This window comes from Lissotriton helveticus, chromosome 1_1, assembly GCF_964261635.1.
Source record: "Lissotriton helveticus chromosome 1_1, aLisHel1.1, whole genome shotgun sequence".
Lineage (NCBI taxonomy): Eukaryota > Metazoa > Chordata > Amphibia > Caudata > Salamandridae > Lissotriton > Lissotriton helveticus.
Window position 1 is genome coordinate 1,410,711,713 of NC_136057.1, and position 23,160 is coordinate 1,410,734,872.

Sequence of the window (23,160 nt, forward strand, 5' to 3'; positions counted from 1 at the left end):
GTGGCCAGTTTTCTGTCTGTCATTGCATGAAACAGCTGTACGTGGACTATCAAAAATGGTGGAACAGCGCAGGCAAATATCTTCTCACTCACACACACTGTCGGCTGGAGCAGTCATCCTATTTTAGCTTTACAAGCGAGCCTGGGTGCTCTCTTTATCAATTCTGTTGAACTTTTCAACTGGACCATTACTTTGTGGGTGGTACGAGGAGAACCTGCAACTACATATTTTCAGTTCTTCAAATGTATGGGTTCATGCTATCTGACTCTTAGAGGAAACACGAATTTGAGCAGGACAGAAAGGGTTCAAAACCTCAATTTGCACCTCCTTGCTATACAATATTGAATTGACTGGCTACACACTAGTTTTGGTAAATATTGCACCACATCCAAGCCCTCACCAAGTAATTGAGATACCACATTCTCAAGCATTCACTAAAGCAATCGCAAAACCATTGATCACAAAAAGTGGAAAACTAGAAGAGCATCTCAAGGTAAAAGCTTTAACCATTGCACTCACAAGTGGCAAGATCTTTACAAAAAAATAGACCCAAGTCCATCAGCAATCTCTTAATTCCTTTTATAAACTCACACAATGAATTCTGAGACTTTGTCAACGCACCAAAACCTTCTGGGTCCCAAATGGATCCAGTCTCTCCAAAAATCTTTAAAAACATTCTTCTGAACACTTGCGCCAGATCAGTAACTAAACCCCTCCTGAACAGATCTGTACAAAAAAAAAACTACCATCTGAGATGAAGACTTGTTACGTCGGACAACTCCTCATACAGAAAAACCTTGGCCCTTCCAACACTGCATGCTACAGACCAATATCAATTGCCCTATGTGGAGGGTGGTAGGGTGGAGGGTCTTAGACAGTGCTTAATTTCTGCAAAAATAAGTGCTGGAGCTCAAGGTTCCGCTTACGATGCCACTGCAGCTTGCATCACCCACTGCTCCTGCCAGAGTTGCAAAATGGCAGTACTAATGGCCTCGACGTGCTGTTATTATTATTGCTTAGTGTATATTGATTTGCTAAATTGATGTGGTGTTCTGAAAATGGGCAGACAGTGCCACCATGTGGTGGGCTGTCATCACAAAAGTGCTGTGTTAGTAATTAAGTGCCGAGCACTGGAATACTCCGGCACAAATTAAGCACTGGTCATAGAGTGGAGGGGCGTAGACTGGAGGAGCATGGAGAGGCGGAGCTTGTAGTAGAGTGTCGTGGACTGGCATAGAGTAGAGTGGATTGGCGTAGAGAGGAGTGGCATAGAATAGAGTGGGATAGAGTGGCGTGGAGTAAGTAGAGTAACATAGAGTGTTACCGAGTAGGTAGAGTTGTGTAGAGTGTTGTGGAGGGTCTTAGAGTGGAGAGGAGTAGAGTGTCATAGAGCTGAGGGGCATAAAGCAGAGGGGCTTACAGTGGAGTAAAGTGTCATATAGTGGAGTGGCAGAGTATAGAGTGGAGTAGATTGGCCTAGAGTTAAGGGGCATAGAGTGGAGTAGAGTGTCATAGAAGGTAGTGGAGTAGAGTGGCCTAGAGTGAAGTGTCTTAGAGTGGAGTGGGATAGAGTGGAGAGTAATAGAGTGGAGTGGCAAAATGTGGAGTAGTGTGATGTAGAGTGGAGTGGCGTAGAGTGGAGTATGCATGGTGTGGTTATTCACTGCCACTGCAGACAACACATTTTCAATTGAAATCACCATACCATTTGTATAGACACACAGTTTTACTGATAATGTGTAGAAATGGCATTACCTAGTGTATTGATTTGTTTTGATCGTATTCAAATATTTGTTTCCAGCACACCTCAGGATTACAAAAAATGTGCTTCATTTGTACTTTCCTAATTCTTATATACTCTGAAATATTTGTAAAGTTAATACACAGACATTTAAATGCTGTTGTGTGCTAGAAAGAAGCCTTTAGTAAGTAAGTAAAATAAATATGTAGAAGGCACAGTACCCAAAGGTGTCAAACCGAGAAGCTGCGACAGAGGTAGGGATAGCAAATGAAAAAGACAAGAGAACCCTAGATAGAATCAAAGGGAATAAAGCCACCCCTGTTCTTACCCCCAAAATGTCAAATAAAGCCTCTCACTTTGAAGTAGGAGAAATAAAAGTAAACACCATGCTCCCTCGGAAGACAGAGCCCGACATTTAACCTCTGTTTTTTAATGCACAGCAAATGTGACAAGATAAGAACAAAATGTAAATGCCTGTTTACAGAAAGCGAGCACTGTAAATCGGGTATGCTCCACAGGATGGACTAACTCAAGCTGGATAGCCTACCACAAATAAAGCCAGCTAATAGAAAGCAAGCAAATGTGAGTTACATTACAAACCACAAAGCTAATGGTAAGCAGTGGGTGGAATGCATTCCTAGGTCAGCTTTCCGAATGTCCCCAAGATATCTTTAGCGCACCAGACAGCTGTACTGACTGGTAGGCTTCGACCTAAAAACGCTTCTCACGTAGGCCCACGGGTAATACGCGGCCTTCCAAACATGTGGTCTCAAACAATTTGCATGCTAACCATTCAAGAAGATGCTTGGGTCCCCCACATAGGGGTACGAAGCGCAGTATAAATGCCATAGTGCAATGCAGTGCAAACCAGAACAGGCTCAGATTTTGTTCAAAATGTACCTGCATCTTCTTAAAGATGCTATCAAGTCTGGAGGGTACAAATGTGTTTTACCCGAAACCGAATCTTTAGCAGCCACCAACAGTTGTCATTCAAGAACGTTGCTGTGTTTGGTGGCGCCGTGGCGGTGCGTTGGGTTTGAGGCCTGTGGTGACATCATTCCCCGGCTGGGCCCTTTTAAAACGGCGGAAAGTACCACTGGTCATCGTGTAGGGGCATTGGTTGTTATCATTAGAAAGTGGAACCTACCAACAGGCTTCGCATGCTAGTTAATCTGGTTCAGTTGATGCGAAGACTACAGGTTTGAGAAAGCTTCTTCTTTTGAAATGAAAGTTTGAGTTAGGAAATGCTGAGTCTGGGAAAAGTTCAACTTAGAACAAGCACTGGCGTTGCCAATAGGTCTCGCAGTAGGAAAGTTGGAGCTATTGGTTTTGTAAATGACAAAGCCCCATAATTTTTTAAAAAGAAAACAAAAATAAAAGGCATTGTTATTTGCAATAGCTCCAACTTTCCTACTGCGAGACCTATTGGCAACGCCAGTGCTTGTTCTCTCTTGTGGTACAGGATGAATTCATGGAAAGAAATTGTGAATTGGAGCACCTCCATCGTAGCAAAATGTCAAAAATAAAACTCAGGAGATTAACAACATCCACGAAACCAACAGAGTCCTGAAAACTGTCTGAGCCCTCAGCTCATCCGGCCTCTGAGGCGTTAAATCAGATTTTGGGGAAAAACCTTGCAAGGAAAAACACCACATAGGAAAACAGTAGCACATAATAACACAATCCTGTGTATCAAAGAACAGTACACATGAATACAATAACCTCATGTAAGGAAAACCATAGTGCATAATCCCCAAATCCTGTAGGTTAAATAACACTACACATGAATACAATTTAATATGAGGGAGGTTGGGGGTCGTGGCTTGAGCAGCCATCATGGCGGGAGTGCTCTAAGTGAGCTATGCTATTTGCCCCGTTTATCCGGTGATTATTCTATGATGAGCCCTGCTGTGTGCCCGCAGAGTCCCTTCCCGTGCTTCCTGACTGCCCTGCTGTGCCTGAAGGAGAAGGCACCACTGCGAACAGCATTGTGGCAGGTCTGGGGGCCCCATCTACAATGGCTGGGAGTTAGGCTACGGCCCGAGAGGCAAGGCTGCTGGCGCTAAGCTGCTGACATCCGGTGCTGGGGGGTGAGGAGGTGGAGCCGATTCCCGGCTGCAAACTGCAGAGTGGTGATCTAGTGGGCCATGGACTGTGATGCCCTGTGGTGCCGTGACACCCCTGCCAGCCCCCATGAAGCTGCGGGGTGGTGCGATAAGGGTGGTGGGAGCCAAGTGTGGAGCATTCGGACGCGCTGTGCTTCTACCCTCTAGTACAAACTGCCCGAGGGGCCTGACGTAGGTGCTGTTGGGGCTGCTTGTGCTGCTGTACCCATGGACACTGTATGACGCTGGGAAGCGGGCCCTTATCTTCTTGAGTGCCTTGACATTAGCTGTGCTGGTACTAGGTTGGCATGCTGACTTTAACTGGGATTGCCCACCCCACCTCCTGTGCCACTTGGCTCAAAGCAGCACCAGCCCTACTTTTATATGCACAGACCAATCCTGCGGGAAGAAAATAAAAGTGAGCGGCCGCGCTTGTGAGATAGCACGGAAAAAATGAAACTGAGGCGGCCACGGGAAAAAAAACAGAGGTAACAAACGATACGTTACAAAAGGAAACAAGCCATCTGTTATTCACTTACACGCGTATTCACAAACCATTACAGAATAAATAGGTGATTTAATGTTAGACAATGGCTAAAAAACGTTCGAGTAAAGAAGACATTTGCTATGCAAGCGAGCACTTGAAAAATACATTGCAAGCTTCCCAGGCGCAGGACTTACTTCCCGTCTTCTTGTGGAAATCTATAAATCCTATTGCCTCTGTTTCACTTCCGACTCGAAAAACATGACAGGACAAGCTTCTGTGATCTGCGACACGGCGGGCAGGGGAGGGGCGGAGCGGGGAGAGGGGAGAGGTGCGACACGGCAGGCAGGGGAGGAGAGTAGGAGGAGGAGGGGGGAGGAGAGTAGGGGAGGCACGGCCTAGCGGCCGTGCGCTTCAAATTAGATAAACAAGATTCTGTGATCTGCGACACGGCGGGCAGGGGAGGGGGCGGAGCGGGGAGAGGGTGTGAAAACAGCAGGGGCCTGGAGTGCGGCTGAGGGAACTGATGTGCACGCGCTTTTAAGCTCAATGCACATGCGCATTGAGCTTAAAAGTCACGGGCACTGCAAGGAATCGCCACGATTCCTTGCAAGTTAGTTAAAGAGTGGTTAAGCCGCAATAGTGTCGCAAGCTCGATGCGCATGCGCATCGACAGGCGAGACCTAAAAAATGATTTTTCGATTACAAATAAAAACTCAATAGAACACAGGTCGAAATGTCTAATAAAACATATGTCTTCATTTTGCCACATTTCCGCATCTCTTACCCCATGCCAGGCTTCTTTCAGCAGAGAAAATAAGCGAGGATGAAACAATTCCAAAAGCGCAATTTCCTTAATTGGCGCCGCGGCTTTGGGAGCGGCGGGAGAGGCCAATAATGAAGGTTTATTTCTGGAATTTCTGCTCTATTCACATTTTTGGCTCGTGGGCGGCGGGCGCCTGATGATCATGAGGAGCCTGGGTGCGCTCGGACTCAGCTGTGTGGGTGTGTGTGTGTGTGTGTGTGTGATACTTAAGGCAGAGGTCAGTCGTGTGTGTGACTGAGATGTGCAGTTGTAGGAAACAAACTTACAAAGAAGGGGTGTGCATGTTTTCAAGAGGGAGACAAACTTACAAAGAAGGGGTGTGTGTGTATGTTTTCAAGAGGGAGACAAACTTACAAACAAGAAGTGTGTATGTTTTCAAGAGGGAGACAAACTTACAAACAAGGAGTGTGTATGTTTTCAAGAGGGAGACAAACTTACAAACAAGGAGTGTGTATGTTTTCAAGAGGGAGACAAACTTACAAACAAGAAGTGTGTATGTTTTCAAGAGGGAGACAAACTTACAAACAAGGAGTGTGTATGTTTTCAAGAGGGAGACAAACTTACAAACAAGAAGTGTGTATGTTTTCAAGAGGGAGACAAACTTACAAACAAGAAGTGTGTATGTTTTCAAGAGGGAGACAAACTTACAAACAAGGAGTGTGTATGTTTTCAAGAGGGAGACAAACTTACAAACAAGAAGTGTGTATGTTTTCAAGAGGGAGACAAACTTACAAACAAGGAGTGTGTATGTTTTCAAGAGGGAGACAAACTTACAAACAAGAAGTGTGTATGTTTTCAAGAGGGAGACAAACTTACAAACAAGGAGTGTGTATGTTTTCAAGAGGGAGACAAACTTACAAACAAGGAGTGTGTATGTTTTCAAGAGCGAGACTTGGAAACGGACACATGCTTTTGTGATGTATTTTGCGTGTGCATTTGTAGAAGTTCACACAGTGGCGTTGCAACAATGCCTTGGGCCCTAGTGCAAGTAAGGAAAATGAACCCTTTTTTTTTTTTTAAAAACTTTATTTTCAATAGGAAGGAATAGTGTTTAGTCAGTGTTATACATTCAAAAGGTAACTGCGACAGTTGTACATTTCAACATTCATAAACATCAAGTATCCTCTGCTTCTTCAGGATTGCTGTATAGGTACCATTTAAATCTCATGGACATAATAATATACGGGTTGTACATTTATATTGTAGTCTTCTATCTACCCCTCCTGCTATGTATAATGTAACGTTATCATCACTTTTAATAATACAGAAACAACAAACTCCCCTTTCCCCCCCCTCCCCCCCCCCAACTATGCGTCATCATTGTCATTTTGTTTCCACCCCTTCCTCCACATCCTCAGCTACCCGGTGTGTATGGTGGTAGCTAGCCAGGTCTATGCCAGTAATGTCATAACATAGTGTGCTAAGGTGTATTCCCCTTAATTTGCATTAGCCCTCTTCCTCCTCTGAGTCTGGGTCTTCTCCCTCCGGTAAGGGGTCACAAATCTCCCCCCTGTATATATTCCATGCCGTCCACACCTTGTTCCATTTGCGCGGCGCCGCACGCAGTACATACACTGCCCTTTCCGTTATCATTAGCATGTCCAGGTTTTTGGCCCATCTACTTGCGGTGGGTAGTTCTGTTGCGCCCCATTTCTGAGCTATGTCCCGCTTGGCCACAGTTATAGCCAGCGTTGCCCAAATTAATTCATACCTGCCTAGGTCGTTGGGGTCCCAGATATTTAAAAGGCACTTGCGTGGTTCAGGTAGTATCGTGTGTTTGAGGGCCTGGGAGATCGAGCGCATTATTCGTCTCCAGAATTCCTGTATTTGTGGGCAGTCCCAGAGCGTGTGAAGCAGTGTTCCCTCCTCCCCGCAGCCTCTCAGACAAAAGGGATGGGGTGCTCTCTGTATTTTATGCAGCAGCGTTCTGGTATAGTAGATGCGGTGTAGGATTTTAAGTTGCACCAGCCTGAGCTTACTGGAGATCCCCACCTCCTTCGGGGAGGCCAGCGCCTCATTCCATTCAAATTCATCTGTCCCGCCTAATTCTCCCTCCCATTTTTCTTTAAGTTTCAATGTTGGATCTTTGAGATTATTGACCAATTTTTTGTATGTGAGGGAGGTAGCGCTCTGGACCATGAATTCTGTTAACAGTCTATCCTCTAGCGGGGATGACTCCGGCAGCTCGGCGCCCGCAGGAATCGCCCGCAGTAACGCGTGCCTAATTTGCACATATCTGAATGTTTCTGTAGGTCCAAGGTTATACTGTTGTTGTAGGTGTGAAAATGGCACTACCGTGTCTTTGTCCCAGAGATCCCCTACCGTGGAGATGCCTATAGAGTCCCACCGCCCAAATCCCACACAGCTTCTGAGGTTCCCAAATGTCTTTGTGTCCCACAAGGGTGTCATTTTGGTGATACGTCCTGTCCACCCCAACCGGGCCTGTGCCATGTACCATAGAGTCGCCGTGTGTTTGGTCGGGCCGAGTAGGGTTTTAAGTTGCGATTTATTGTAAAGTACAGACAGCATGCGTTCCGTCCCAAGCTGCGTCCAGTCCGCCCGGTAGGCCGGGTCGTCTTTTGGGGCGTGGATCCAGTAGTTTATGATTTTAAGTTGAGCCGCCCAGTAGTACAGTTGGATGTTGGGGAGCGCTATGCCCCCCTCATACCAGCCTTTAACCAATTTTTCGTACGCTATGCACGCTGGGCCATTGTCCCAGAGTAAGGCAGTGACTAACGCTACTATCTGCTTGAAGTATCGCGGCGGGACTAGATATGGGGTGTTTTCTAGGACATAGAGGAGCCTCGGGAGCGCCATCATTTTGTATAAAGCTGCCCTACCCAGTAGGGTCAATGGAAGTGCCGCCCAATGCTTGACATCCGCCCGCAGGCGATCTATAGGTGGTTTTAAGTTACTGGCAAAGAAGTCCGCCTCCGTGTTTGTGACTACAATACCTAAGTATTTGAAGGAGACCGTCGTCGTAAGTAACGGACAGCCATCCTGCAACCTCGGTGCCGGGCCTTTCAGTGTGTATACGATGGATTTCGACCAATTTAGTGTGTAACCTGACGTGCGCCCATGGTCGTTACAGAGATCTAACAGGGCCGGGATGCCGGTGTCGGGCGCAGTCATGTAGACGAGCATGTCGTCTGCATATAATGAGACTTTGTCCTCCCATCCCTCCTCCCACTTAATGCCTGCAAATAAGGACGTAGATCTGATCTGGATAGCCAGGGGCTCAAGCACCAGTGCGAAGAGTAAGGGGGATAGGGGGCAGCCCTGTCTAGTCCCCCTGCCCAACACAAATCTCGGTGATATGTGGCCGTTGGCTACCACCTGTGCGACTGGATTCTTATAAAGCAGCCGCACCCATGCAATATATTTCGGCCCAAGTCCCACGCGTTCTAGCACTTGAAAGAGATATTCCCACTCTACAAGGTCGAACGCCATTTTAGCGTCGAGAGAGAGAATCGCTGCCTGTTCCGAGAGGAGGTGCGCACGGGCCAGTACATTATGCACTCTCCGGAGGTTCATCGCAGTGCTCCGGTGCGGCATAAAGCCCGATTGGTCAGGGTGGATCAGGGTGCCGAGGTGGGGCAGTAAGCGGGTGGCTAGAAGTTTAGCCAATATCTTGGCCTCAATATTTAGTAATGATATCGGGCGATACGAGGTACACTCAGTCGGGGGTTTCCCCGGTTTGGGTATCGCCACAATTGTGGCCGTGCGCTGATCCAGTGGCAATTCTGCTTTGTCCCTGCTGTCCAAATACATGGCCAGCAATGGGGTACTGAGTTCTGGAGCCATGGACTTATACCATTCTACTGGAATCCCGTTCGGGCCTAGTGCTTTTCCAGACTGTAACGCTTGGATTGCCAGCTGAATTTCTTCCACCGTCGGGTCTATTTCCAGGGTATCTCTATCCTCCTGCGAGATGCTAGGGATAGTAATGTCCGCTAGAGTTGCTACTGCCATTTGCTGTGTGACTACCCTGTCCGGTGTATATATTGTTTGATAGTGTCGTGCCAGTGTGCAAACTATATCTTCTGGGTGTGTCAGTGTCCTCCCATCTTCTGATTCTAAGCTCTGAATACCCCTCGCTCCAGTCCCCCTTTTATCCAGCCATGCCAGCATTCGACCCGCCTTATCGCCCACGTCATATATTCTATGTTTAGTATTAGCTATGTATCCCTTTTCTGTCGCTTTAAGGTGGGCTAGGTATTGTTGTTGCCGAATCATGAGAGTGTGTGTCGTGGCTGGGGATGGGTCTTTCATGTGTGCAGTACTGGCCGCGTTAACCGCCAGTTCTAAGTCTGTGAGTTCCTTTCTGGAATCCCGTTTGTACCCCGTTATTGTTGCGATGGCCGCCCCCCCGGAGGACCGCCTTGTATGCTTCCCATAATATAGCAGGGCTACTGAGTGTAGTGCTGGGGGAATATACACCGATACCACGTTGAAGGACCTGCCCTCCCATTGACCATGGACCGCAGCAAAACGACCCTGGTCGTCTGCCATTCGGCTGGTGATGATGAAGGAGGACGAATTCTTTACCAGGACACCCGTGCCCCTGGAACCGGTGGAGAACTCCGCGTGTATCGCCATTGTGTAGCCACGCCTATCAAGTGCTTTGCAGGTGGACCCCATGAGGTGGGTTTCTTGTAGGAGGACCAAGTCCGGGCTGTGTCGTTTTATGGCCTGCAGTACCAGACCTCTTTTGATTTTATCACCCAGGCCTCTGACATTCCATGTTAACATGCGCAGTGGGGATATCCCCACAGTGGCAGGGGAGCCCTCAGCGGGCGTGACGTTAAGTGGCCTGGCCATGGAGCCGGTAAGAGAGACTTGCACCTAGCACGTCCCCAGGGCTAGCATACGTGTCGTTCCGTGTTAAACTGCGTAGGAGACATGTGAGTGCCGGGGTGACCGCACAACGTGAATGCTGAATGATGACCATGAACAATAACATAAACACTAACAAGAAAACTGTGTTCCCATCCCCCCACCCTGCTACCCTGCTCCACGGACCAACCCCCGCCCGTATCCCCAACTTTGCAGAGTGCTTTAGTCCTCCCCCAGACATCTTACTTGCTCGTAGGGTCGGTGAGTTCCTTACGGGCACTGCCTGCGCCCACCCTACTCAGCCACGCCAGGTCCACGGCCCCCGCGGCACACTCAGTCCCATACAAATATAGATCGGCTTCAAACCGGAGCCGGTTGTCCGGAGTCCAGCGGGTCCCTTTCAAGATCCGATTCTGTTTCCTCCGCGCCCTCTTGACGGGGTGATTGGGAGGTGTGACTGGTCACTGTCTTTTCGGTACGATGTTGCGGTCGGTCACGGTGCGAACGATGCCGTTGTCTTGCTGGTCTCCATCCCTCCAACCATTCCTGCGCCACCTCCGGCGTGTCAAAAAACCAGGTCTTTCCTTCGGCTACGATTCGCAGTTTAGCTGGGAATAGCATGGAGTATGGTAGCTCCCTGTCACGCAGCGCTTTTTTAACCTCCGTGAAGGACTTGCGACGTCTGGCCACCTCCGCCGTGTAGTCTGGGAAGAAGGCCAAGGTTGCATTTTGGATCCGCACCGGCGGCGAGGTTCTTGCCGCCTGCAGGATTGCGTCTCTGTCCCTAAAATTGAAAAGCCGGGCCAGCACCGGCCTTGGCGCCGCTCCCGTCCTGGGCGGACCTCCCGGGACTCTGTGTGCCCTCTCCACCGAGAAGAAGTGGGACAGGCCTTTGGGCTGCAGTTTGCTTTTGATGAGATCCTCCACGTAGAGGTCCATGGCCCCCTTCCCCTCCGTCTCCGGAATTCCAAGGATGCGCACGTTGTTGCGTCGCGACCGCCCTTCCTGGTCGTCCAGTTTGTCATGGAGGAGCTTGGTCACTTTCTGCATCTTTTCCATGGCCATCTGTAGGTCCGAGGTGTCCTCCCTAAGCGAGTTTGTGACCACCTCCACCTGCGACACCCTCTCCGCCATTTTATGAAAGTCCGCTCGCAGCAGGGAGACCTCAGAGGAAATGGCGCCTACTGTAGTTTTAACCTCCGAGAGTGTCTTCATAATGTCCTCTAGCGTTATTTTCTTCGCACCATCCGAGTCATGAGCATTTCCGATGGAAGTGCGTCCTCCGGAGTGTTGCTGACCTTGCTGACCGTATGCAAATTTGTCCAACTTGGCCTGCGTGGAAGAACTCCGAGTGCCTTTGCCCGCCATGGTGCTGGGGCTCGTGAACTCCGGAGTCTCGTCTTATGTAGACGCGGTCTGCGCCACGTCCTGTCTCACAGTTTATAGGCTCTAGGCTGACGTTTGCTGGACAGAGTCCCCTCTTCTGCCCCTGGGTATGCCTTACCGGCCGTCGTGGTGGAGCAGGATAGACTCGGTGGGTCTGTGCGGGCCACAGGTCGTGTATCGAGCCCTGCGCTCTCACCCCTCGCCACCCCTAATGGTCACAGCTGCCTCAGATTGTGGTCCCCCGTGCTGGTCCGGTACTCACAGGCACTCCGGTTCCCGCTGGGTCTGGTCTCGGGTATTCGCCCCTCCAGAGGCCAGGCAGGCCTCAGTATCCTGAAGTTGTGTCCCTGTCAAGCCAGGGTTGCGAATGGTGACACCGGGCCGGATGCGGGCCTCGAGGTCCCTCTGCGAGCTTCCGTGCCGATCTACCGCATGGCTTTGTCCCCCGGGGGCACCGAAGTTTCTCACCTCCCGCTGGAGCCGATCTGCGCCTCCACGGCGATCCGCCAGCCAGGCGAGTCGCGGAGACGCCTCTGCCGTTCCTCGCAGTCCGCCGGGGGGGAGGATCGAGATTGCAGCGGCGCCCAGCACGTCCAAGGTGGAATCCGGACTTCTCTTCGTGATACTGCTGTCCTGCACAGGTGAAGTGCTGACACGAGCGTTGTGGGGCGTTGTCGCCAAGTGTGTCAGGCAGGCTGAACTTGGACCGGCGGACACCGGAGCGCTCCAACCCCTCTCTGCCGGCTTGGTCGCACTTCCGCCGGGGTCCGGGTGGTACGCGAGGCCGGCGCTGCGTTTCTGCCAGTAGGCCCTGATGTGACGCTTGGGAACCGCCCGGTCCCAGACCTCCAATTCAGTCCAAAAGCGGACCGGTAGCACCGCTTCGGCCCCGGACCCGAACGCCGCCGCTTCAGGTGGGCTGGGTATCGGATAACTAGTCGGATTTGCTTTAGGGTCACAGTGCCCTCAGGAGCTCACTCGCTATGCGGCCGCCATGCTTGGCTGCTAGCCACGCCCCCCCGAAAATGAACCCTTTCATTGTATTGAACTTCTGGGTTCAATTGTCCCTTCCAAGCTCTGGCCCTAGTGTCACTGCGTCTGCTGCACCATTGATAGCTATTCCCTGGGCTCAGGAACACAATGTGTGTGTGCGACGCAGGATGCACCGCATACACACTTTGACTAGACCCAATATGTCGCAGTTACTCTTATGAGTTTCCGTCCACCCCTAGGACTACCGGCACCTCGCCGCAAATTTAGACATATGTTTTTATTAGACATTTCGACCTGAGTTTTTATTTGTAATCGAAAAATCATTTTTTACCAAGTTGAACTTTTCCCAGACTCAGCATTTCCTATCTCGAACTTTCGTTTCAAAAGAAGAAGCTTTCTCAAACCTGTAGTCTTCGCATCAACTGAACCAGATTAACTAGCATGCCACAAAAATGTTTCAACAAATCTGGTGCTCTGCTGACATGGAGTGCTCTGGCCACATTCCTTAAAGCCAATCCTCTAGTTCCCTGCACGCGTTACCTTAGCTGATTATTTAGGACTGCCTTTGTCTACAGATAACCACTTCATCCACCAACATTGCCGATCGTATGAATTTTTTTAGGCTGATAGCACAACTGACCGGCAGACCTATTTTGACCAAATCTTTAAAATATGTATAGATCGGCTTAGGCGCCACCCAGAGGAGTATTGACCTCTCTCTTTGTGATATAGGCTGTTACATGCATCATTCCACCACCAAGCATTGAATGCTTCCAGTGAAAGCATAAGGGACAATTTTAAATGTCAATGTGCATTCAACTATCACTCATTGCATCTCAGAGATGCATTGTACACAGAAAACATTTTTTTATGTGTTTTTCTTCACTGCAGCAGATTTGTCTTTAATGTTTCATGGGCTTTGCCATCTCCTGGGCTTCTTTTGCTATTGTGTGCCTACAATTGCTTAAATGTGTTTCACCACTTGGACAAGGGTAGAAGAAAAATAACAATGCATCCAATCATTCTGTTTTAAACCCGCTTAACATCATTGGTGTAAACCCGCCACTTCCTTTCTCTACCAGGATCCAACTGGAAAGTATGTCTAAACCAGTGCTTAATTTGTGAAAAATTAGGTGCCAGGAGGCCACTGCAGCCTACACCACTCATTGCTCTCCTAGCACTACCAATGACAGTACCAAACCAGCTACTAACCATCACACACCTACAAGTGTGACAGTTCAGGCTATTCGAGGCCCCCAAAGCTATAAGATAAGCATGGGCGGCAGATAATAGTTATTTTTAATGTATATTGAATTAGTAAACAACTGTTGTTGTGCTCACTCTAAATCATACAAACAGGCCACCATGTGGTAGACTGTCATAAGTGCCGGTGCAGCAAATTAAGTGCCAGTGCCGAGCATCGGAAACCACCGGCTCACATTAAGCTCTGGTCTAAACTCAGTAGGCAGCTAATAAATATAACTTTTTAAAATTTTTTTTAATTTAAACTTCTAACGCGCACAGCTACCCACAGTGGGTTTCCCGGCGCTAGGGATAGACTCGAGAAAGAAAAGCAGGTAATAAAGATGGAACTGATACATCAGACAGAACACTCAAAAAGCAAAGTTTTGAGTCCCTTCCGGAAACGAAGCATGTTTGTCTCCAACTTTAAAGTCACCGGTTAAGCATTCCAGAGCTTAGGGCCCAGGTGGGAAAAAGACCGACCACCCATTTTTACAAGCTTAAACCTTGGAATGATGAAATCACCATTCTCGGATGATCTCAGCATACGGTGAGGTTTATAGGGTTGCACCAAATTCTGCAAATATTTAGGCGCCGAGCCTTGCCTGATCTTAAACAGATAACACAAGGCTTTAAATTTAATGCGACTCGGAACTCTGAGCCAGTGGAGATCGCGCAAGGCGTAGGCAGCAGAAGTTCTTCTTGGGACCTTACGAAGGAGACGGGCAGACGCATTTTGCACCACTTGAAGAATTTTGGTTGTTGCTACGTCAGCTCCGAGATAAAGAACATTACCGTAATCCAGGCGGGAAACGACCAACGCCTGGACAACAGTTCTCTGGGAAGATATGGGCAGCATCCATAACATTTTCTGGAGCCATCTTAGAGTAACAAAACAGATGGCAGCCACCTTTGCAGCCTGCTGTCTTTTTTTTTTTATTTTAGAGTTTTATATAGCGTGAACTTGAACCGAATCGGGTTATCAGAGCGCTTTACATAGCACCAGTTACGTAACATGAGGACACACATTCATTTTTTTTTGTTAGGCACGGGGAGATTAAGTGATTTGCCCAGAATCACAGGATGTTTGTTTGGCGTCGTTACCGATATCCGATAACCGTTACCCCATATCACTAGGCCAATGCTGGGGGCCCCAGAGATCTTTATTCTTGCCCAATATCACCACTTCCGTCTTCTTCCCGTTTAGCTTAAGACAATTCTTCTGCATCCACTCGGCTACAAGCGATAAACCGAGCTTCAAAGCAGAGGGGTTGTTCCCGTCTTTGCCTGATAGGGAGAAGACGATTTGGGTGTCATCGGCGTAGGAAAATAGCGTCAACCCGCATCCTCCACGATAGTAGCCAGGGGTTTGAAATAGATGTTAAAGAGTAGAGGGCTGAGTATAGACCCCTGGGGGACGCCGTGCGCCGATGGACAGATGGCAGATGCTGCTGTCGCTGAAAAGACCTGGAAAGTACTCCCACTAAGAAAGGAGGCAATCCAGGCTAGTGCCGAGCCTGCCACTCCTAGGGACCGGAGAGAATTCAAAAGAATGGAGTGGGACACGGTATCGAACGCGGTGCTCAAATCCAACAGGATGAGTGCAGATGTTTCCCCACGATCGATACCGTGTCGCAGACTCTCCGTAACTCCAACTTATACATGATTACTGTAAAAGCATGTGGTGTAGTTGGAAGGCAGGGTCTTCACACAAGAGTCCGGAGCCGCTCAGGTAGGAGATAACATTTTATTTTAATTTTATCTTAGTCACCTATGGTACAGCCACATTTTGATAGCTTCAGTTAGGGCTTTGTCATCCAACTGCCGGGCTGCACCCAGCATACAACCCCAACATTCATGCGACATCACATTCTCACAGCATCCACACTCGACATTCTAAAGCACTGACATCCTGTGCACCACAGACACATCAAGCCACATCATCATCCCCCTTCCTTACACACAGGACACATGTGAAACCAATACAACAATCATCCATAAAGAGCAAGGCAAACTCTCACCTCTTCGCTCTGTTCCACATACCCAGCAGAACTAGACACTCAGACACCCTCTCACACACATAAAAGTGCAGCCCAGCACACTACAATCTTCAATACCCAGTCACACTAGCTAGTCAAACCAACATGGCCTAATGCCAGACAAAACTACGCTTATGAATCTGGACACCGTACTGCGCCCCCCGGAGGCTGCAGAAGCATCAGATGGAACGTCTCCCTTGCATAATGGCAGCCCCCAGTTTGTGCAGACTGAACTTTTGAAAAAGCAAAACACTTGTGCAGCCCAGTACTTCCTCCAGCACCATTCTATTGCACTACACTAGACAAATGTCCAAAAACACGAGGGTTAGGAGGCACCCATATATTACCCACAGTACTTACGCCGCTTTAAGCTACAAACCCTGGCCTCATTCTATGCAAGTTGAAACACACACACCAACAAGGCGATCGCCATTGTACTCTGTCTCCAGCTCTACACACTTATAAAATCTTCCTATTTAAACAAACCCTAGCCCTAAAATTCACTTCTAAAGACATCACAGTTCGTACATCTGCGAGAACCATGGACCCGAACAGCATGTATCAGAAAGATGCCCCGCCATTCACTCAAGGCAAAGGTGCAGTCTCTTTCCCTTGTTCTGCTTTCGTGCACACATAGTCATTGACTCTATACATGCCCAGAATCTTTATTGAATATAAATTGTCCTACAAAGTAAATTGTGTGACAAGAAAGGTCTAGCACCATTGTTTTTTGTACTAATCGACACCCAGGTCCAAAGACCCTTGTTGGGTTTCCCCATTTATCATAATGGTGTGGTCATCTGTGTCAGTCCACGTAAAGGGGGTGTTGCCACCCATAGGTCCATGACATGCACCTTATATGTGAACCTCAGCACTCCTGCTCAGCTATAAGTTCCAGGCTCTCTATGGGCCAGATTTCCAAATGCTTTGCACTGCGTTTGCGTTTGCGTTACTTTTGTAACACAAGCTTGATGCAGAGTGTTTTGCTGGGATTTACTATCGAACGCAAATCAGGATTTGCGATTGGGTAGTTTCCCAAAGTAACACTAAGTTGCACTATGCACTGCTTTCTGTTACTTTGAGTTAGCGGGGCATTCCATGGGCTGTACAAGGCCATTCCTTTGGAACCACCAATGGGTTTTGATGCCAATCCCGATCTGCGAGCATTTGTAGACAGAGACTTGCTCTAAAATCTCAAGACACCTCAAGGCAAGCTGTACAAGGAGACATGTTTTGATTCCTTTCTACTTTGCATGCATACATTACTGTAGAGCACACATAGACAGCAGGAAAGGTGTTCAAGGATAGTGTTTGTACTTTTAAGGGTCCTCTTCCAGTACAACCACTATTCCTTACAGAGCACACAGACTGTTGCACTTAGAGGCAAGGGTGTGTGTGTGTTGGTGCATGGAGAGAGGAAAATGCGCCATATCTTAGTAAATATTTTTTTTAAATCTGGCCCTACATGCGCACCTGGGAGTGCGCTGAGACCTCATGGCGAATCTTAAGCAGAGCAGGCTTGCTTTTAGTTTCAGTGATGTCTTCTGCCACGGAAACTGATGAAACACCCTTCATGGGTCCATCCAGCAATCTCTGGGGTCACACATGGTGCCTCTCGAGGACCGTCCACAATCTGAAGAACACATCACTGAGCCCTTAGTTGTGTGTTTTCAAAAATGTGGGGTTTTGGGGGTAAACTATATTATGTTCTGGGTTTGTGGTTTTTCATGGGCAATCTTCTTTGGGAGTTTTTTTGATTGTGTTCGGTATGGAAATCTCAGTTTTCATGGTACTTCTGTGTTTAGTTGGTTTCTTTCTTGGTCAATTTAACAGATTTTTTTTCAGTGTTAAGGGGGGTGGGTGGTGTCCTGTCCCTCAGGCCTTCATATGATCTCATGGAGCATTGTGATTTTCAGTTAGGCCTTGGCTTGGCTGAGGAACTGATGGCAGCTGCTCCTGGTGAAGTATGTATCTGCATAGATGTCTACCTTATACTGATTAAATATACCTGCCAACTTGCAGAGTGCCAGCTTCACTAACCAACATTCCACCAGGATGGCATTATAAAAAGAAGCCTAGCCCTTTACAGGCCTCGCCTAACCAAATACATCTGCTGATGGGATGGACTAATGTGAACAGGGGGCACAATGGCCCCCCTCCCACTGGACTAAACCAAGTACTGTTTTAAGCAGGTTGGTTATACTAGAGCCATGACTGACCACAATTTTATGGGGCAAGACCGGGCTTCGACAAATCCGGAGGTAGTTTCCTGTGCCGATTTGCAGAAGACCTATAACTTAGCCCCTGCTCAGGCCTTCAGAGATCTACCAATATGTCATGCTCTACAGGCATCGCTACCTCGAGAAGAGGACCTCCCAGAGTCGGCACCACTAGAAATTAGATTGTTAGAGGGCCACATTACCTGCAGGGGATCACCCTCGCATATCTAAAACTCATTATCAATTCCCCTGATACACTTCTATACACTTCTGCACCTATGGGAATGCTGGGAAGAGAACCTAGTTGATATCCATGAGTAGGACTGGCTGGAGTCCTTAGCATCACCCAGGGAGGTGGCCAATAGGACACGTTTTCGATTGGTACAGCTCACAATACTTCACAGGGCTTACTAATCTTGTGATACGATGGTAAAAATAGGCAAGCGGTCGGACTCTCTGTGTCACAGACGCTGTGATCAGGAAGGTACTTTTTATCATAGTATGGGAATGACCTAATATCCAGACCTATTGGGACTCTGTGGTGTCATGCATAAGCAAATTCTGTGGTGAGAGTCTGTTGCCCTCGACTAAATGATGTCTCCGTAATGTGTTGGAAGCCACCGACCTGGTGTGTGCGGACCAGGCCTGGGAGAGCTTGGGCCTGATGACTGCTAAGCACAACATATCTCGTCTACGTGGGGCTGAGTCCACGCCAACTCACAGGGACTGGAAGAGAGACATGGACTGGTGCATGGTGGCAGAGAAGGTAGTCTATGAGAGTAGAGGTTGTCCTCAGAAGTGGAAAGGAGTCTAGGGCAAATAATGGTTACAGGGGAAGTCCTTGTTCTGCCCCCACTGTTGTGCCAATGATGTCCCCGGTTTGAGAGGGCAAGGTGCCAATTGGGCCCCGGGTCAGATGAGTATTGAACAGCTCTCTAAGGGATTAATAATAAATGTCATAAAATCTAATTGAAATGCCTAGGTTTATTGGACGTGTACAAGAATGTGGTGCCACATTATATGATAAACTGCTTTAACCTAATAAAACAATGTTTAAAAAGTAGAATATGTAGTGAAAAATTAAACAAATGAAAACATCTGTTAGATATTTGTTGCAAAAAGATATTAGAAGTAGTTTAATCAAAGTCTATTTTTTTTAAAGGCACAGGAGCGTAGAATGCACAGAAACATGCAGAAAGATTTTAACATTTTCTATAATTGCAGGAGTGCGAAAAATAAACATGTTGCTATACATATCTCCTTTCTGGTTGTCACTTTACAGCTAGAAAATAAGGAATAGCCATGCTTTGTTTTGTGCTCCATGACCTGCTCTGCCTTTCTTCTCATGGACGCTTGCTCTACCAGCAGGCATTGTGAGGTCAGAACTCAGCTGTAATAAGTTATTACAGTTGATTTTTGCCTAATGTCTGTACAATAGGTGACTTGTTGCGTCACAAATCGCCTATTGTAAAAAAAAAATGAAGACAGGTTGTGAACCACGATTGCAGAATCCCATGAATTATATCACATATAAATGAACAGACATGTTGAAAGATTTAAAAGGAGATTGGAGGGACGAACTTGCTCAACACACCAAGACCAGTATAAAACCCAGGTTAACATATGGAAAACAGTGAGGTAATCTAGAGTTGAGTGGATTATGGCGAAAGACTGACATATCCAGAGGATTAGAGAACGGCCCATCATTGTTTTCCAGCCCGGTGATAGGAATTGAGCTAAATATAACATTGTTTCAAACAGCTGCTGATAAAGTATTGAGTGTGTAAAAAGTCTCTACGTGTATCAGAGGGATGATAAACGTTTGGGTAATGTCCTTGGTCCTTGGCGATGAGAATGCTTCCGAGTGTAAGAATGAAAATAAGTACCAGAAATGTGGAGTGAATGCTAGCAACAGTGAACTCGAAAAAAACCTCTAAATTTGTCTCAAGATTGTTTCCAGTGATCTGATTTTGCAATTTTATGTTTTCATTCTTTGGACCTCTGTAGTATAAGTTTTTGTTTGGTGTACGGTCATGGTTGTTTTGTTTACTATAATTTAACACATTCAAAACGGTTGCTCTTTCCATACCCGGTGGGTTGTGTCCAGCCTTCCGTAAAGTAGAAGAGGTGCCCTGTTCACTCAAGACACATCCAAAAAAACACAATGAACCATCTTTCCTCAAGGATCTTATACCTGCGATGATACTGGTGCCACACGCTGGAGCCCGGATTTGGCCCCTAGACCAGTCTTCCCCGATTGGCTAATCCCTCCTCCAGGGCTAGCATGGTTGTCCTCACACACCCGGTCATGCAGACTGCAGTGACCGCTCGCCGTGCCATCAAGGAGGCCAAGAACACACACAAATGACAGGGGGACACTTCTCGATCAGGGTACCCCAGCCACCTATACGACCAACGTTACCAATGGCAAGTGCGCGTCTACATACTCCGAAGACCAGTGCTTGAAATGGAAAAATAGAAGTGCAGGTAACTTGTACCTGGGTACCTGCTTGTTTCTGAGAAGTGCCGGCACTCTCCAATTAAAAGTATTAGTCACTCTTGAGAAGTGCAGGTACTCTCCCTCTCAAAATAAAAAAGTACCCGACAGTACCGGCCCATCAAAGGCACTGTCCAGGACTTGATTTTGTTGATTTTTATGGGCGGCCCCAGTTCTAGATGCCTCCAAGCTACATCAGCCCACGGATGTCTGGTTTGACTGCCCTGGAATGCATAGGCACGTCTGGCCCTCGTCTCCCATGCTGTGCACATCACCTCGCTCCAGCGCGCGCACCATACATGGGCACATAACTATCATACCTCCGTGCACATAAGATGTATTATTCTTTTCTGCGTGAAATGAGCGAGCCAGGGGGGCGGAACTGAGGCCAGCTCCTTGGGTGGGATTTGGGCGCTCTGTGGGTATCAAGAGGAATTGTAACGAACTGAACAAGGGCACAGGAGTTTCATGCACATGTATGTACACATATGTCATCTGTGAAGAAGGTGGTGGGGCCTTGGCAAGGTTCAGGGGCGTAGCTTGGGCAGTAACATTGGGGGTGTGAGCTTCAGATCTCGCTGACATATCTTGTAAAAATGCATTATATGAGAAGCGGTGCATCAGGGGGCTTAAGAGGCAGTGGAAAGTGAAAGGAGTGTGGATCGTTAGGGGTACTTAAAAAACAATATTTTGCACACTATTCAACATATTTGAAGGCCTTAAGAGCAGGTCGAGTGTGTGTGTGTTTTTGTCAGTGTGGGCATGTACAAATCCCAGGTGAAATCCGACAGACACTTCACAGTACCCGACTGAAAGCACTTATACCCAACTATTTACTGCAAAATACATTTTTGGGGGGTTAACCCCCCCCTTCCCCCTAAGCTATGCCCCTGGCAAGGTTAGGCATCGATCAAATAGCTGCAACCTATGACAAGAACTTGTCATGGTCTAAACCACATGTCAAGCTCTAAACCAGAACAACAATTATTCGATTTTTATTGATGTTTTTAAAAAAATGTTTTCAAATATTTGTAACCCCCACCCTGACAAGAATATGCTTCCTTGCACCTTTCTTATGACGAGCCTTCCCTTCTTTCCAGTCCTTTCTACGGATGCAGAGTCACAAGGCGGAGTGAAGTCCCTTTTGAAGGCGCTTTGGGATTCCATGAAAGGGTGAAGAAGGTGACAGAGGTGACAACATGGCGCAGGTGCTACACATGGAACCCGCCTTCCCCGGTATGGCTTGATTTTAAAACCCTACCCAAAAATGATCGTGTGTTTGACTGCACCAATAGTTTCTGTATTTCAAGTTGACATGTCGTGTCAGGTAAACTTAAGGATGGTAGGTCAATTTCCTTCACATCAGCGATGGATAATCAGACTAGAGGATTTAACGGAGGTAGGGTGTCCACCAAAAAGTGGTGGATGTACCATTGGCACACAAAAATAGCAGTACTTGGATCCTCTACCTCTGCAGGTGTCCAACAGAAGCAGCTATTTCTTTAAGTCACACAGCTATTCTGAAAATGTATTGAATCCAAATCAAGGTCGCTTTACTTTTATTTTGCTGAGTAATTAGTCATATTATTAATTAATGAGATTACAAGAACCAACCCTTACATTACTTCACTGTTACCCATTGCTTTATTTGTGGGTTGGGGCGCAGGTGGCATGCTGTGACACTTGTTTTTGTCATCAGACTTCCAGCAGGACAGAGAAAGGATAAGGCATTGAAAGATGGGAAGAAAGTGACAAATGGAGAAAGGAGAGATGGGGATGAGACAGCAAAAGTGAGATAAAAAGGCTAGAAGTACAGGGTGTTGGAAGAAAGAGGCATGAGGTGGTTTCAAGACTAGGTAGCCTTGGTATTCGACGACTTCGACATCTAGGTAGCTCCTAAGAAAAGCTTTGCACCTCTGCGCTTACTTTATTTTCATTAATGAAAAACTTTGAAGTAAGGGCACTAACCCTGGTGCTGCATATTGCCGACGATCTATGTGGTAAAATTGACCGTAGAATTTGATTCTGTCCAACACAATACTCAAGTTTCTTCAAATTACCTTTTGGTAACATCTTTCATATGGGGAATTGTTAAATCCATTTGCCTATTTCACATAAATAGGAATTTGGCCTCCATTTTTAGCTGATGGCACTTAACCCCTTCCGTGCTGATGATGGCTCCCGTCCGTCATGCATCACAGTGCTCGTGTGCTGATGACGGCCGGGAGCCGTCATGACCACGCCCGCGATTGCAATGTCCAGCACCGCAGCGGAATTCCGGCCGCGGGCAAGGGGTTAAATTACCCTGCTCATCAGTCACCACTTACTGAAAGTTAGTTGGAGCTTCTAGGAGTCCATCTGTCACTCTGCCGTTCAGAGAAAATGGGGATCAGCATCTGCCTGAACACGGCTGTACACATGGGTGTCCCCAGAGTAGAAGAGCCAGGTCCATAGGAACTTCAACCAAGACGCTAACCTTGAGATACAGATCTCGTCCAGCCTTGAGTTGACCCTGCATCTTCTGTTCCCCAACTGCTTGGTTCAATTGCCAAATTTCACTCCTCCCAGATCAGTGTTCCGACCATCCTCTGATGGCAAAACGATCATCACACCTTCTGATCACTGTATTCTTACTTCAGACGATGGACATGTCCTCCCCGCCTTCTGGCTCCATGCTAGAACCTTTAGTCCTACAGCCATGAATATAGCACATAACAATGCGATGTATTACCTTGTGTGCTTTTACAACGTGGTCGTTACAACAACTGCGTTGTTAGTGCGCGATGCATTTA

The 23,160-nt window shown here is 47.5% G+C and overlaps 1 protein-coding gene across 3 annotated transcripts in view; it reads left to right on the forward strand.

The window, feature by feature from the left end:
• The window catches only part of KANK2 (KN motif and ankyrin repeat domains 2), a 311,088-nt gene that overhangs the window by 246,502 nt on the left and 41,426 nt on the right, over positions 1–23,160 (forward strand). For all 3 annotated transcript variants that reach the window (XM_078684909.1, XM_078684917.1, XM_078684926.1), the window contains one exon: positions 21,469–21,604. In XM_078684909.1, coding sequence (XP_078541035.1) covers positions 21,568–21,604 — 37 coding nt within the window. In that variant the 5' untranslated portion in view covers positions 21,469–21,567. The remainder of the gene's footprint in view (positions 1–21,468; positions 21,605–23,160) is intronic.